The sequence below is a fragment of the Bos javanicus genome, chromosome 18 (assembly GCF_032452875.1).
Source record: "Bos javanicus breed banteng chromosome 18, ARS-OSU_banteng_1.0, whole genome shotgun sequence".
In the NCBI taxonomy this organism is placed as follows: domain Eukaryota; kingdom Metazoa; phylum Chordata; class Mammalia; order Artiodactyla; family Bovidae; genus Bos; species Bos javanicus.
In genome coordinates, this window is record NC_083885.1 from 52800203 (window position 1) to 52815532 (window position 15330).

General features: G+C 53.6%; 2 protein-coding genes and 1 long non-coding RNA gene across 7 annotated transcripts; 1 reads left to right on the forward strand and 2 right to left on the reverse strand.

Moving 5' to 3' along the window:
* Nucleotides 1-81: 81 nt before the first annotated feature.
* ZNF296 (zinc finger protein 296) lies at nucleotides 82-4479 on the reverse strand. The gene is made up of 3 exons (XM_061388615.1): nucleotides 3610-4479; nucleotides 3223-3372; nucleotides 82-1170 (listed from the first exon to the last, which is right to left on the reverse strand). The coding sequence occupies exons 1-3, from the start codon at nucleotides 3896-3898 to the stop codon at nucleotides 185-187; spliced, it is 1425 nt and encodes a 474-aa protein (XP_061244599.1). The 5' UTR covers nucleotides 3899-4479; the 3' UTR covers nucleotides 82-184.
* On the forward strand, nucleotides 3110-13488 carry GEMIN7 (gem nuclear organelle associated protein 7). Of its 5 annotated transcripts, XM_061388622.1 has the most exons (5): nucleotides 3888-3983; nucleotides 5820-6441; nucleotides 8973-9061; nucleotides 11859-11973; nucleotides 12692-13488. In XM_061388622.1, the coding sequence occupies exons 3-5, from the start codon at nucleotides 9059-9061 to the stop codon at nucleotides 13075-13077; spliced, it is 504 nt and encodes a 167-aa protein (XP_061244606.1). In that variant the 5' UTR covers nucleotides 3888-3983; nucleotides 5820-6441; nucleotides 8973-9058; the 3' UTR covers nucleotides 13078-13488. The 5 variants fall into 5 exon arrangements, with proteins under 5 accessions (XP_061244608.1, XP_061244605.1, XP_061244606.1 ...); XM_061388623.1 differs by lacking the exons at nucleotides 3888-3983; nucleotides 5820-6441 and adding an exon at nucleotides 6463-6593; XM_061388624.1 differs by lacking the exons at nucleotides 3888-3983; nucleotides 5820-6441; nucleotides 11859-11973 and adding an exon at nucleotides 3110-3311.
* On the reverse strand, nucleotides 13326-14751 carry LOC133230764 (uncharacterized). Its single transcript, XR_009730963.1, has 2 exons — nucleotides 14664-14751; nucleotides 13326-14540 (listed from the first exon to the last, which is right to left on the reverse strand). It is a non-coding gene; the product is annotated as an uncharacterized LOC133230764 (long non-coding RNA).
* Nucleotides 14752-15330: the final 579 nt, after the last annotated feature.

Consider the following 15330-nt stretch of genomic DNA (forward strand, 5'->3'; position numbering starts at 1 on the left):
GGTCTGTCCAGCTGTCCACCCCAAGGAGGGAAGCCTCCCGCCCCAGCTCAGACACCCCAAGAAAACCAGAGTCCAAACACGTGTAGCTACGTGCAGGCTTTACTCAGGGATTGGGGGGAAGGATAGGAGATCACAAAAGTGGGTAACCGTGGTGCCCTGGATGGCAGGGGGGCATTCCTTCTGCTCAGGCCTCCCCAGCCATCTCAGGGTGCTTCTGCCGCAGGTGCTTGTCCAGGGTGGCCCGCAGGCCAAAGGGCACGCAGCAGTGGGGACACGCAAAGCGGGGCCCGCCAGGCCCCAGGCCATGCATGCGGCGGTGGCGGTTGAGCTTGCTGCTCTGGGCACAAGCGTAGGAGCAGAGCTCGCAGGCGTAGGGCCGCTCGCCCGTGTGCGAGCGCCGGTGCACCGTCAGGTTGCTGCTGTTGGTGAAGTGCTTCCCACAGAACTCGCAGCTGCCCCCAGGCCCCGGCCCCCGGTTCTTGCCCGCTGGCTTCAGCGTCTTCTTGGGTGACATCTTCTGGTTCTTCTCCTGGTCCGTTCTCCGCTCCTTAGTGTCAGCGCCCCAGCTGTCCCCACCAGGGCCCACCTGAGCCCCGCCGCCAGGAGCCCCGGGTTCCTGGACCCCTGCTGTGGCAGCCGCCCCGGCCCCCTCTCCTCCTCTGCACGGGAGGACGCTGGCAGGGGCTGCGGCATGGGCGGCGGGCTCAGGAGGGGCGGTGGAGGCCTGCTCCTGGCCGGTGTCGGCCAGGCAGGGGCTCTGGGGCTGCAGCTGCCGGTGGGTCTTCTTGTGGCGGTTGAGCTTGCTGCTCTGGGCGCAGGCATAGGGACACTGGTCGCAGGCATAGGGCCGCTCGCCCGTGTGCGAGCGCATGTGCACCTTGAGATTGCTGAAGGAGCTGAGGGTCTTCTTACACACGGGGCAGGTGGGGCTCCGCCGGGTGGGCCCCACCCGGGAGCCCTTGACCTCGGCTTCGGGCCCCACCACTGACGACACGGCCGACACGGCCACGGCCACCTCAGCCAGGCCCAGCAGTGGGGCCTCCGGGGACTCAGGTTCCGTCTGGTAGATGGACAGTCCGTGGTCCCACTGGGCGTGGCGCAGCAGTTTCCAGGCTCCTGTGAACTGTCGGCCACAGCGGAGGCAGTTCAAGGCCTTCAGGTCCTCGTGTTCTGCAGAGGGGAGAAGGGCCAGGAAGCAGTGTGACTGGCAAGTCGGAGCAGTTGCAGTTCACAGCTGACAGCTGGACATGAGGTGTGGGAGAGGCTCTGGTCCAGGGGCTGAGAGGCAGCAGAAGAGGCCAGGCTCCCCGCCCCCGGGGGAAGCTGTGCAGAGAGCGGGGCGGACAGATATGGAGCAAGGAAAATCCATGCAGTACATGAATCCCTGGGGATTCCCTCTGTGTTTGAAAAGTCTTCAAGAAAAGGTTAAAAGAGGAGAGGGATGCATAGAGGAGTGCTAGCTTATAGTGGGGTCACGAAGGGCTGACCCAGTTAGGCCTGCTGGGCACCTGCCACCCACAGCTCCCTCTTAAAATTTTCCTTAGGAAAGACTTTCATTTTCCAGATGGGAAAACTGAGGCAAAGAGACCTTTCCCCAAGGTCACACAGTTAGGCAGGGGTAGAGCTGGGGTTTCAATCCAGAAATCCCGGGGAGTGGGAGAGAGAGGAAAATTTTTTTAGGAAAAATGATTGGTTTACTCGTAAAAACAGCTCTTGATAACTGGATGTCTCTGCCAGGCCCCAAATACTTGGGTTCCATCCATGATCCCCTTTTCCTGCCTTAGACAAGGGTGCCAAGGTTTAAATGGGGAGAAGGCTTAGCAGTCACCAATGTTTTCTTTTAACCCTCAGGTACTATTAGTAGTGTACTTCCAGATCCTTTTGCCTTTGTTTGGGATGGGGGCGGCTTTCAAGAGCACAGGTGGGGCCTGTCCTGACTTCCAGTTGGTTCCCCTGCCCCCTAGCTGTGTGACCTTGGGCAAGAAATACACATCTCTGAGCCTCGGTTTCCTCATTTGCTAGAATATGGGGATCCTAGGGGTCCTCTCCCTTTTAGACTTGCTGTGACCTCAGATGGAGAATAGCTGAGAGTTCTGGTCCATCGAGCCCTCTATAAGCATTAACTGTTGTTTAGTCACTAAGTCTTTGCGACCACATGGACTATAACCCACTAGGCTCCTCTGTCCCTGGGATTTCCCAGGCAAGAATACTGGAGTGAGTAGCCATTCCCCTCTCCAAGGGATCTTCTGGACCTAGAGATCAATCTAACCACATCTCCTGCTTGGCAGGCAGATTCTTTATCACTGAGCCACCTGGGAAGCCCGTCAGTGTCCACAATTCTCCCAAGCCCAAGCACCTACAGAGTGTTTTGTTCCCATGATCCCATCACAGCCCCACCCTTGCCCACAGGGCCAGCCTCCCTGCTGCAATCAAAATCCCCCCTCCCCCTCTCACTGCAGGACCCTCTCCCTGGCCCAGCCCTGAATATAATTCCATTTCTCACAAATCCCAGGGGCACATGGCACAGGGGCTAGAAATCCAGAGCTGTGTATGAGCTTCACAATTGATGCTGACCAAAAGCTCAGCTCGCCAGACGTCTAGTACCAAGTTAAGGGTTTTAATTCCTACCCACGGCCGGGAGCCCAGGTATCCAGACACCCAGGACCTGGCTGAAAACAGGGGCTTTCTGGCATGCAAGGCTGGGAGAGTCCATCAGGGAGGGAGGCCAGAAGCCCCTTCCCCAACTCCAAGCAAATGCCCAGCATCTTGATGAGAAGTGATAAATAAATGGAAGGGGGTGACAACACCCCCAGTCCAGCTGGCCTCGGCTCCCCTCCCCCAGGCCGCTGCCCTCCCCAGAGGTCCCCCCTACTGCCACACTGGTCCAGCCACCTGGCCAGTTATTTCTGGCCAAGGGGAAGGAGAAGTGAAACCAGATTGGGGGTGTGTGTATGGCAAATCCCCAGACCAGTCTTCTGGGGCTGGCCACACCCTGTGGGTGGCCCTCCTCCCCTGCCCAGCCCCGCCCCCACCTACCCCCCTCACCACCACTAGTCTCGGCCCTAGGACAGGGCAGGCCCTGGCCACGCCTAGGCTGCACCCGGTGGGGAGCCAGAAAGGGGAAGTAGTGCTCACTGCCTCGCCTGTCCAGCTCAGCCCCTCTCCCACAGGAAGCCGGGCCCTTGAACTTGAGACCGGTGACTGCATCCCGGCTCTACTCACCTGAGCCCTGGCAGGGGCTGGGGCCTCTGAAGAGCTGACAGCCCAGCTTCTTGTGGTCCACGAAGGCAGTGATGGCCTCCAATGGGAAGGTCTGCATGCAGCGGCCGCAGGTCAACAGATCTGGGTGTTTGTCGGTCCACGGCTGGCGGTCTGCAGGGAGGAAGCGGGTGGTGAGCGTGGGGTGGGGCCAGGATGGGGCCTGGGGGTTCCGAGGGAGAGGGGAAACCCGAAGGTCAAAAGGCAGGTTGGAGGCCAGGACCTGGCCAGGAAATTAAGGCAGGGGCCGGGAGTCGGGCGGGAGAGGGGCGGGGGTCGGTGCCCCGAGGAGGTCCCACCCGAGAGAGAAGGGAGGGAGGTTGGCCCGGGGCTGGGGTAGGGGGCGCTCACCGTGAGGGCTCAGGGACAGCGGCGTCCATTGGTTGCGCAGGCCGAGGGCATGGATGAGGCCGCCGGTGGGTACGGGGCCGGCGCAGTGGCGGGGTTCGCTCTCGAACCGCTCCGGCGCGGGCACTTCCTTCGGGGTGAAGGGCCCTAACCCCGGGGCCTGCAGGGGCCGCGGGTCCGGCTCGGGCTTCACGTCGATGACGAGGTCTCGCATCTCCATCTCGTCGTCTGAGCTGGCGGCGGGCGGGGGTTCTATTCGGCGAGGCATGCAGCCGGCCTTGCGGCGGGACATGGGTCGCGGGCAGGCGGACTGGCGGACTGGCGGACTGGCGGGCGGAGGACACGCGAGGCGTGCGCGCTCAGACCGAGGCGCCCAGGTGAGTGACTGCGGCGACCCGCAGCGAACTCTTACACGTGCTGGCCCGGCCCGTGGCTCCGCCCACCGAGGCGGGGCCTGCCGGGGGAGGACTGCCCCACCCTCAGCCAAACTCAATCAGGACCGTGACCCCTGCGTTTGGCTGAATGATTGAATATAAAGATAACGAGTTCACACGACCACGCACAGAAACAGCTATTCCTGACCCCGTTTCCGGGCTGGTGGAAACTGAGGCACAAGGTGCCCACCCACACCCCCAAGCGAGAAAATGGTAGGGGCCAAGTTTCTAGCTAGGCGCCTGATAGTAATCTGACCTATTCCACTGAATACATTACAATAAAAATTCCTTGAGCAAACAAGGGTTAAGCGCCTACTATGTGCCAGGTTCTGGACTAAACACTAAGATGCAGCAGGGTGGAAAAACAGACAATAACCCTGGCCTCTTGCAGGTTATTCGTTCAGAAAGACAGAGTCTCAACAAGATAAACTAAAATATGAAGTGCCATGGAGGGGGGAGGGCAGAGCTAGGAAGGGTTATAAAGGGACAGGATCACTCGGGTGGGCTTGGGACCTCAGTTTTCTCCCCATGCCAGGCCTGTGTATTCGAGGAGTTCTGTAAATTAAGTTCTGTATCGACGGAGTTCTGTGAGAAAACAAGGTCAGCTCCAGGGACATCTTTTGACCACTTTAAAGTCTTCGGGTTTTTTGAGACGGAAGCCTTGGGAGGGTTTGGAGCCCTGGAGGGCCATGATCACGGACACTGACTCTGCTCCTAGACCTGGACTCGCCATTAAAACCAAATAGCTCACCAATAGCCTCCTTCCGCCGGGGCCTCCTCCAACTTCCCTTGTCAAAGCTGCTCTCTGATCGCTATTTGAAGTGGCATCAACACCCTGCCCCACCCTCCAACCTTGCAAGTTTTCTTTTCTTCCTGGCACCAACCACATCACCATCTAGAACTGTTTGTTTACTCTCCTATCTCCCCTCTCCCTAACACAAGCCCCCCCAACCCCCAGAGGTCAGGGCCAGGGTCAGTTGGCTCTGGCCTGCCGGCTGTGTCCTCAGCCCAACACTGAGGGCATTTCACATGCTAATCTCCTGGAGTGCCGCTGCAAGCCTGAGGGCTCCTTCATATTGTTATTCAGGTCTCAGCTCAACCGTCCTCCAAAGACCAGAGGACCTCCCTGACCACAGGATCTAAGACAGCCCCACCCTGCCGAAGGCCGTACAATTTACACTCCATGACCTCCATCTGTCCCCAGTTCCCTCCTGGGCTTCAGGTTTCCCAGCTATGACCTGAGGTGGCTTCTTCTTCAATGCCACCTCCCATGACGGCCCAATTAAAGACGCTCCCCCAACCTGCTACCCCTCTATCTTATTTTCCTTATTTTATTCCTTTTGCATCCTTGTCAAGCCTTGAAGGACCTTGTCGGTGTATTTGTTCATGTAATAACCTATTGGATGTCTCTCAATCTCCCTAGAATGTAGGTTCTGAGATGAATGGAGCCAAATCCATCTTGTTCACGAACAGAGCTGCTAATGGTTCATAGTTCAGTTAACAGATTGTGTATTGAGCTCCTTCTATATGCATTTTTTTCAAAATATATCTGCAGAGGGTCTCTGTACCAGGTACTGGGTCTTGGGAATCCAGTGGTAAGCTGAGGTCTACAAGACCCCTCCCTTAGTGAAACCGTGGGGAAGAATGAATTCTGAGCCCAGAGCAGTGTGTTTCCAACCCAGGACAGACATTCTGCCTTTCAAGGCCTCAGTTTCCCATTGTAAGACGGGGCTGTGGGGAGTCCTGCAAGGCAAAATGACCGCCTTTGGTCTCCCCCAGGTGCTGCTCTGCAAGGCTTTTTCCTGGTGCGTGGCTGCTGAAAGCATGATCTCAAGGTTTCAATAGGGAAGGTGGGGTTCAGAATGGAGGTGAGGGGTAGGAGTGTGCACGTGTACGGGGTGGGGGTGCCAAGTCCCATGTGCCTTGAAGCAGACGACAAGAGCCTCAATTTCTTCTGTAAAATGTACATCCTGGACGTCCACACCACGCAGACTGGTAGATCAAGAGCTCAGCGCAGGGTCAAGCCGCTAGCGGGGTGGCGCCCGGGGTCTGTGCTGATTTCCCAGCCCGCGAGCGCGCGCCCGCGACCACGTGGGGCGGCGGCGGCGGCGCGGGCGGAACCCAGGCTCGGAGGCTAGCGGCCCGCCCGGGCCTCTGCAGCTGGCGCGCCGGCGGAAGTAGGGGCGCCAGGCGCCGTGAATCTCAGAGTGGTGGGTCCCGAGCACGATCCCGCTCCTCGGTCCCAGCACGGGACGCCCACCCGCGTGCAAGAGCCCGAGCGGCGGGAAGAGGCGGGTCCGCGCTTGCAGCGCCGGCTACTGGGAAGTTCTAGTCCCCGAACACCTGCATCGGGGAGGGACTGCACTCCTAACGCAGCAGCGGAGACATCCCCGCGCCCGGGGTGAGTTGCGGGGGAGGGGGGAGGTGTCGGAGGTCGGAATGCAACCCCTCGGGAAAATAATAACGACGACGATAATAACAGTAATAATGGCTGAAGTCCTCAGACCCCGGCCTTTCCTGGAGCAGAATCGTCCGCTTAATCTGTGTCGGGAGGTTGGAAAAAAGTCCAGCCCAGGGCGGAGTGGGGAGTGGACGCCTGCGGGCCGGGAGGACCTACTTAGTATGAAAAAAGGAGAGCGACGGGTGGCCGGGGCGGAAACGAAAGGAAGCTGACCGGCCCTGGTTGGGGGCGGGGGGATTCAGCGCTCGATGTCCAGATGCTCACCGGACGCCCCATTTAACTAATTTGTATCCAGACCGGGTCAGCCCTTGGGGTGGTGGTTGTAGGCTGGTCAGTGTCTCGGTGAATTCGGTCTAGAGTCTTCGCTGTTAATCTGGTAGCTCAGTTGGTTCCCAACCCTGGCCACTGAAGGTTTAGCTAAGTGTCCACGGAGCCGATCATTCCTATTTTCTAGAAAGTGAACTTTGAGGCCCCCAAGGATGGAAGTTTGTGAGTCTCTTGCCCCTGCCATTGATCCAAGTGATGGGCACTTTAGTTTTTCTAGTGGGGAATGGGATCCAATTTTTTTTTTCCCCTGAAACCTGGACAGGAAATCCTTGGCTTGAAAACTGATAGGATTAAGGACTCTCGGCTTGGTCACCAGGAAGAATAGCTGCCTTTGCTGTCTTGGGCACACCCTACGTGACCTTTCTCAAACCATTTTCTTATCAAGTCACTCCCAGACCTCAATGGCTCTCCTTTGCTGACTGAAAAAACTGCCCTTTTGCATAGGGCAGGGGTGATGGCCCTGACTGTTACCAGACCAACCTTGGTTTCTCCCTTTTCCTGTCAGTCACCAGCTTGCACCCAGTAAATGCTTTGGCATCGCCCAACTTCATTTTCCTCTTTGGGAAAATGGGGATTGTGCAGGTATGACCAAATCTTTTTTTTTTTCCTCTCTAGTAGCAAAAACATGGCCTATGTTGGCCCATGTTTAATTAAATTTTGTTTTACTAAGGAATTTAACAGCTTTCTGGCAACTTGCATATTTCCCATCAGCCCTAGAGGGGGGTGTTTCTCCTAGAACACTCAAGTGTTAACCTTCAAGTGCTGGGAGAGAGCCCTGGGGGCTGGTGACCCTGGACTAAACTGGGAATGCCGTGGTCAGATACATTAGAAAATGTGCATATCCCTTAATCTCCTTCACAGCCATCTGTCTTGCAGAAGTCCCATTAATTCATTGTTCACTGTGGTCTTGCCCATCAGGTGAAAACCTGGGAGTCTTCCTTGGCTCTGCCCAGTCCCTTAGCAAATAGTGAGGGCTCTCAATCCTCAACAGATAGCCTAATCCAATCATTTCTCACTGCCCCAGATAACGTCATCTTCCGTCTTCCCCATGAGGTGGCTTCCTCACTGGGCTCCCTGCTTCTCCCCTTGCCCCTCACAGTCCATTCTTTGTGCAGCAGGCAGAGGGATCCTATGAGTCAGACCCTGCTCCTCCTCTACTCAGAGATACCCCAGTCCTCAAGGCCCCTGCCCCCACCTCCTGCACACTGGCCTCCTTACTATCACCCAGTCACCCTTCTATGGGCTTTGAGTTTGCTGTCCCCTCGAACTGGAATGCTTTCCCCTCCATATCTCCTCATGGCTCAATTCCTCATTCCATTCTGGTCTTTGCTCCAATGTAAGCTTATCAGAGCCTTCTTTCCCGGGCCCCTTCCTGGAAACCACCTCTTACCCACCCCAGGCAGGGCCAGGTGTCCCCTCTGGGCTCATGAGGCCCCCGGGCTCCTTCATTCCAGCCCTGCCTACTCTTGGTGTCACATCTGGAGCCCTAGTGTATCATCCACTGGACGGTAGGGCCGGGCTCTTTGGTTCCCAGCTGGGTCTCCAGCACCACCCAGCGTGGGTCAGGTGCAGAGAAGGCAGTTGGATAATAGGGGGAGTGAATCCTTCCACAGATATTTATTGAGTGACCCCTGGTTGCCAGCCCTTGTGATGTAATCGGACATGTCCCTTCTCCCAAAGGCTTACGTGCTGTGGCAGAACAGATGGCACATGGGCAGACAAGTAAATGCATATTGTCAGGAGGTGATAGTGATGTGGAAAAAAAAAGATACTGCAAGGTGAAAGGGCTATTATTTTCCTCCCTGTAAGGAGGAATGTTTGAGCAGTGACCCGAGTGAAGTAAGGGAGGAAGGCAAGCCATGTATCTGGAAATATATATGTCTCATGTATGGAAGAAGGTTCCAAGCAAGAATAGCATGTGCAAAGGCCCCGGGGCAGGAATGTGCTTGGCATTTTCAGGGACTGACAACAGTGACCACAGGGTAGAAGGGAAGGAGATGAGATCAGAGAGGTGATAGGGCCTTGGATTGAGGACTTTTGCTTTTGGCCAGATGGAGTGGGAGCCATGGGAGGGCTCTGAGCAGAGGAGGTGTGAGATCAGACTTAGAGCTGCAGTTGAGAAACGTTGATTCATTTCTCTGCAGGATCCTTTCTTGCAAGGAGCTGACAGTTGAGCTGCTGAAACAGGAAGATCTTCACGAGAAAAAAAGACAATCCCAATCACCTCTGTATGGTGAGTGGCCCTGGGATGGGACCTGGGTACCTGATTCGTGTCAGTCACTTCAGTGAATCACTTTAGAGAGGAGGGGACTGAAGCAGGGGGAGGGGTGTACTGCCTGAAACTTAGGTCCTCTCTCCTGCCCACAATGCCAGCATCTCCTTACATGCAGTCAGCATCAGTGCAGTGGGCAGGGTGCAGGGTAAATTAGGGGTGTGAGATTAACGTACGCACAGTACTATATATAAAATAGATAACCAACAAGGACCTACTGTATAGCACAGTCGGGAACTATACTCAATATTCTGTAATAACATAGAAAAGAACCTAAAGAAGTGTGTATATATATGTATATGTGTGTATATATATATAGTTTTCATATATATATATATATAGTTTTCCCTGGTGGCTGAGTGGTAAATAATCTGTCTGCCAATGTAGGAGACATGAGTTTGATCCCTGGGTGGGGAAGATACCTATAGAGGAAATGGCAACCCACTCCAGTATTCTTGTCTGGGAAATCCCATGGACAGAGAAACCTGGCGGGCTACAGTCTATGGGGCTACAAAGAGTTGAACATGACTTAGCAACTAAAGAGCGAAATATATATATATATTTTTTAAATATATAACTGAATTACGTATCTATTTTTATATATATACATATAACTGAATTGCTTTGCTGTGTCCCTGAAACTAGCACAACTATACTTGAAAAAAAAAAAAAAAACCCGACCTCAGTGTAGCAGCATGTAACATGTTACAGGCGAGTGCTAAACTTTCACATTTGTTGGGTCATTTAGTCCCCGTGGCAACCCTGTCAGGTTGGTCCTCTTGTCAGTCTATTTTATAGATGGGGAAACTGAGGCACAGACCTAATGAGCAGCTCCCCCTAGGTCACACAGCAGTACCAGCACTCATACGGTTGTTATTCAAGTGTAACTTCAATGACACTAGGGAGAACCTAGGGTGTAGGTCATGAACCTATGGTGCACGGGCCTGTTGAATCCTGATAACAAGTGGAGGTGGCCGTTGGTGCCGTTTCTCCACACAGTGGAAGAGGAAACATCTTTTGCTTGAGGTCTCTTGCTCTTGTCTCTTGCTTGAGGTCACCCACCTAAGCAGGCCTGAGAGCTCAATTTCCGTTCCATTCATTCCAGCAGACACAGTATTTAAGGAGTCTGGTCTGTATGCCGCCCCGTGTTCCAGGAGCTGGGGCTACACAGAGGGGAAAAAGCAAGGTCGCTACCTGTTGGGGAGGCAGCCATGTCGCAGGGAAAAAGACCATAAGCAGACCAGTAAATAGACAACATCACGTGTAAGAGAGGGGCATGCTCTGAAGAAGGAGGAAGCCGACTCAGACGAAGGGGGCTGAAGGGGAGATCTTGAAAACAGGCTGCTCTGGGAATGGGGAGAAGGCAGTACAGGCAGAGGGAACCCCACTACCAGGGCCCACGAAGAGACCACACCAGACGTGCTTGAGACCAGCAGGGAGACCAGTGCGGCCAGGTGGAGAGAGTAGGCGGGGGCGTGAGGCCAGGGCACGGGCGGGATCCGGAGCATGCAGGGCCTTGAGGGCTGTGGTGAGGACTTTGACTTTGACTCTGAGCAAGACGGCAGCCAGGGGAGGGCTCTGAGCTGAAGAGGGATGTGATCTGACCTAGGTGTTAATGGGGTCCCTCTGGCTGTGTGTGAGGACAGACTGACAGCGGGTAAAGGTGCAATCGGGAGTCCAGGGAGGAGCTGACTTCAGTAGTCCAGGCAGGAAATGACAGTGGCTAGACCGAGCTGTTGGACAGAGTGAAACTATTAGGTTGTGAATCAGTCAGTTCAGTTCAGTCGCTCAGTCGTGTCCGACTCTTTGCGACCCCATGGACTGCAGCACGCCAGGCCTCCCTGTCCATCACCAACTCCCAGAGTTGACTCAAACTCACGTCCTTTGAGTCAGTGATACCATCCAGCCATCTCATCCTCTGTCGTCCCTTTTTCCTCCTGCCTTCAATCTTTCCCAGCGTCAGGGTTTTTTCAGATGAGTCTGTTCTTTGCATCAGGTGGCCAAAGTACTAGAGTTTCAGCTTCAGCATCAGTCCTTCTGATGAATATTCAGGGCTGATTTCCTTTAGGATGGATTGGTTGGATCTCCTTGCTGTCCAAAGGACTCTCAAGAATATATATATATTTTTTTTTTTTTTTTTTAATTTAAAATATATATTTTTCTCCCTGAGCATTTCTTGTTTTTGTTTGCTGCTTCTAACCAGGGATAACCCGGTTAGAGTTCCCTAAGCCGGGATAATCCAGGCCACTTCTTTGGTGGCTCAGATGGTAAGGACTCCGCCTGCCAACACAGGAGACCTAAGAGATGTGGGTTCAATCCTTGGGTCAGGAAGATCCCCCTGAAGAAGGAAATGGCAACCCACTCCAGTATTCTTGCCTGGAGAATCCCATGGACAGAGGAGCCTGGCAGGTTACAGTTCATGGAGTTGTAAAGGATCGGACACAACTGAGCAACTAACACACACACTCTTATGGAAAGCACCAAATCCTAACCACTGGTTAATCCTAACTAGGGAACTGCCTGCGGCCCTGCCCCAACATTTGTCTTTTACGATCTGGATATTTTTGAAGAACCAGGCTAATGTTTTTGTTTTTTTGGTAGACTGTTTCTCAGTTTGAGTTACCTCAATAGATCGAGGTCATCCGTTTTGGCAGGGCCACCATAGACGGGGTGCCCTGTCCCGAGTGTGTCATATCAGGATGCCTTTGGAGTTTGTTCGCCCCATTACTGTACATGTTGATTTTTATGCCAACGTTAGACTGGTGTCTACCACTTTCTCCACTGCAAAGTTACTCTGAAGTCTTTACAAGGAATATCTTCTGAGGAGGTACTTTTAACACTTTGCAGATATCCTGGGCCTTCTCAAACGTATGGTAAGGACTTTCCCCTCTCCTCCCTGTATTTCATTTATTTATTTAAAATAAGTATGACTCAAAAAATTTCACCCTTAAAAAAAAAAATCCCCCTTTTGAGCTGACTCCTGTGTGAATGGGAACTTATTTGGAAGATGTGCTGTGCTTAGTCCCTCAGTCGTGTCTGACTCTTTGTGACCTCATGGACTATAGCCCCCCAGGCTCCTCTGTCCATGGGGATTGTCCAGGCAAGAATACTGGAGTGGGTTGCCACACCCTCCTCCACAAATAATGGATTGGATGGGCTGTTTGTGAGAGAGGTCAGGGCTTGTTCTTTTAGCAAATATTTATTGCTAGGGACTGGGGATAAAAGCAGTACAGGGAATTTCTTGGTGGTCCAGTGATTAGGACTCCACACTTCTACTACAGTGGGCCATGGGTTCGATCTCTGGTCCAGGAACCAAGATCCTCTGGGTGGCACAGCCAAAAACGTAAAAAATAAAATTTAAAAAGCAGTGCAAAGGCTCTTCTTTCATGGACCTTGTAAATGGGGGTGATAGGTCCTGGGAAGAGGGGTGACTGGCCAAGGGATGGCACAGATTTTAGAAGAGGGACTTAGGAGTGGGGTTTTGGACAGGTTAAGTGGAAATGGGATAGATAGGCCTCTGCCCCAAGCCCCCTCTTCCTGTAGCTCCACACTCCCCATAATGACTCCCTGGTCTACTTCTTCACCCAACAGCCAGGATAATGCAGACTCCGCTGGCCACTCCTGTGCCTGTGCTCCGGCTCCCCCGGGGTCCTGATGGCTCGAACCGAGGCTTTGCTCCCGATGGACGCAGAGCCCCCCCGAAACCGGAAGTCCCGGAGCCTCCAGAGTCTCGGGAATCCCGGGAACAGCAGGCTCGAGCCTCCCTCCGGGAGCGCTACCTCCGCAGCCTGCTGGCCATGGTGGGGCGCCCAGTGTGCTTCACTTTGCACGAGGGTGTGCAGGTGATCGCCCACTTCGGAGCCACCGACCTGGACGTGGCCAATTTCTACGTGTCGCAGCTTCAGACTCCAATAGGCGTTCAGGCTGAAGCACTGCTCCGGTGTAGTGACATTATCTCATACACCTTCAAGCCATAAAGACTTCATCGTGTTCATCTTTCTGCCTTGGGCGTAGCTACAGTCTCCCAGGCCTCCATATGTTCCTGGAACTCTGGGCCCCAGAGAGTTCAGAACCCCCTTGGAAATTCACACCAAGCTCCAAGCAACTCTGACATCTCTGGACATCCAGGGTGTAGTCAGTAAACTTCTGCAACCCCATGGGTTCTACATCCTGTTGAAAGGAATGCTCTACCTCACAGAACTCTCAACTCTACAGATATATGGGCCCCATGCCAGTTCCTGAGGATTTGGGACAGAGGGAGGGAATAAAGGACGGCAGATTACCTAATGGGAAATTGTCTATTGAAGAGGGTGCAAAGTTCAGCCACCCTGGAAATATTCCCCAATGCTTCCCTCCTGCCAAGGAATCAATTATCTCAGGAAACTTTGCCTCTTGTTTTATTTCTCTTTTTAATGTAGCCTATAGGGATTGAGCCAGATTCAGGGAGTGAAAGGGTGGCTATTGAAAGACTGAATCTTGTGGAGCTGGGTCAGGAAAGGGAAGACATGTCAAAGGAGTGGGAGGAGCTGGGATAAAGATGTGAGGATTGGACCATGGCTAGTCTGGAACAGCTGGTGTGAGCTGGATGCCAGACTTGGGAGACTTGGACTTTTCTGGTGGGCTGGCTTGTATACAGTGAGGGGAGTGACTTGAATTGGGTCACATGGTCACACACAAGAGGTCCCTCCCATTGCCTGGCCTCTGGGTGGGTAGCCTTTAGGTGGGTCAAACCCTGCAGCACCATTGGGGAAAAGGGGGATTAAGGGTTAGAGTGAAACTTTGCCCCTTCTCCGTTTAACCCCGGCTTTGTAGCCTGGCTGTCCATTTCACACACTTTACTTTTATTTATTTGGCCATGACACTGGGATCTTCTCACACCAGGGGTTGAACCCATGCCCCCTGTAGGGGAAGCACAGAGTCCTCACCATTGGACCTCCAGGGAATTCCCTCAGTAGATTGTTTCAAAAAGTAATTTCTGCCCCCTCTGTAGTCCCATCAGTTTAAGAATGTAAGTGAAGGTTCCGTTCAATATAGATGTGATTTCCTTTGGTCATCTTCAGTGGTCAAAGTGCAGCAACCCCTGAAGTTGAATGAAGCTCGTGCAGGGCCTCAGCTCCCATTTGTTCATTCTCAACGCTACCTCTGGCGACTCCTGGGCCCAGATTTCGAGTTGCCTTAGCAACGACGTCACTTGCTCCTCCCCAAGTCACCTTTTTTGGTTTTAGCTCCGCCCACCCAGGGTTGTGGTTGGGTTGGGATAGAGCGGAGCAAGTGCGGAGGCGAATAGTAAACGACTGAGTCAGCCCTTGTGGGGGCGTGGCTTGAGTTCGTGCTAGTTCGCTACTGGCTCCGTGATCTACCTGCTCCATCGCCGGGTATTTCGGTTGGAAGATTCGTCCCTTGCTTTGGGAATTTCTTCCTTCGTCTAGCTTTTTCTTTTCTTAAAAAAATAAAAAAACAAAAAGCTAAATTAAGGCTAGAATACTCCTTATGGACTCATTTCCGTTTTTAAGTTTAAATTATATAAAATACAATTTATAGAAAAGAGCCCGACACGACTTACCGTCTGTTATAACCACAACATCCAAAGAGGGTCATTGATGAAATTGCAGTCTGCAAATGGAAAGCTGGAGCCTAACCAGCAAGTGGAGACAGGCTTTGTCTCCAGGCAGAGATTCCCTCTGTCAGCATCCATCACCTGTACTCATATAGTCAACACAACTCCTATAGCCTTTCAAGTTCTCCATCCCTTTGCTTCTCTCCATATCAGTTGGCCTAGCCTCACCAAGCATATGTTTTTATTCCTATCACCTCCACTTCTTTCTCCGTTGCCTGAGCTCGTGACGAATGTGTGAGGGCCTGAATGTTAGTTATCTACTTTGAAGCCGGGAGGCGTGGGGCGGGGGAGCGGCTTAGGTTCGCGCTTGCGCGCTGCTCCGGGAGACGGCGTCCATCTCGCCCCGCCCCTCGTATTCTGCAGTTCCGGCTCTGCAGATTCACTACTCACGTTTCTTTTTCCCGTGGCTCTTTCTGCTTTTTGGTACCCGCTTTAACAACGCACGAGACAACTCTCCCTGAAAATAACTTAAATTGATTTTCTGCTTTTCCGCGTACGTGGCGGGATCACTGGCCCTTAACGAAAGTGCGGCTGCGAAGGAGCAGACGCGCACGGGGCTCGGGGGAGGCGCGCTCGAGCTCCCGGCGGCGACGACTACGACGACCAGGAGAGG

What these genes read in the sequence shown, in the direction of transcription:
- GEMIN7 (XM_061388621.1), top strand. Translation starts at nt 3,304, where the DNA reads ATGGGAAGGTCTGCATGCAGCGGCCGCAG. An exon ending in TCTGCATGCAGCGGCCGCAG is followed by an intron (nt 3,333 to 8,972) that starts GTCAACAGATCT and finishes ATTTCTCTGCAG; the next exon opens with GATCCTTTCTTGCAAGGAGC. An exon ending in ATCCCAATCACCTCTGTATG is followed by an intron (nt 9,062 to 12,691) that starts GTGAGTGGCCCT and finishes TTCACCCAACAG; the next exon opens with CCAGGATAATGCAGACTCCG.
- ZNF296 (XM_061388615.1), bottom strand. Translation starts at nt 3,898, where the DNA reads ATGTCCCGCCGCAAGGCCGGCTGCATGCCTCGCCGAATAGAACCCCCG. An exon ending in GCTGTCCCTGAGCCCTCACG is followed by an intron (nt 3,373 to 3,609) that starts GTGAGCGCCCCC and finishes TCCTCCCTGCAG; the next exon opens with ACCGCCAGCCGTGGACCGAC. An exon ending in CAGCCCCTGCCAGGGCTCAG is followed by an intron (nt 1,171 to 3,222) that starts GTGAGTAGAGCC and finishes TCCCCTCTGCAG; the next exon opens with AACACGAGGACCTGAAGGCC.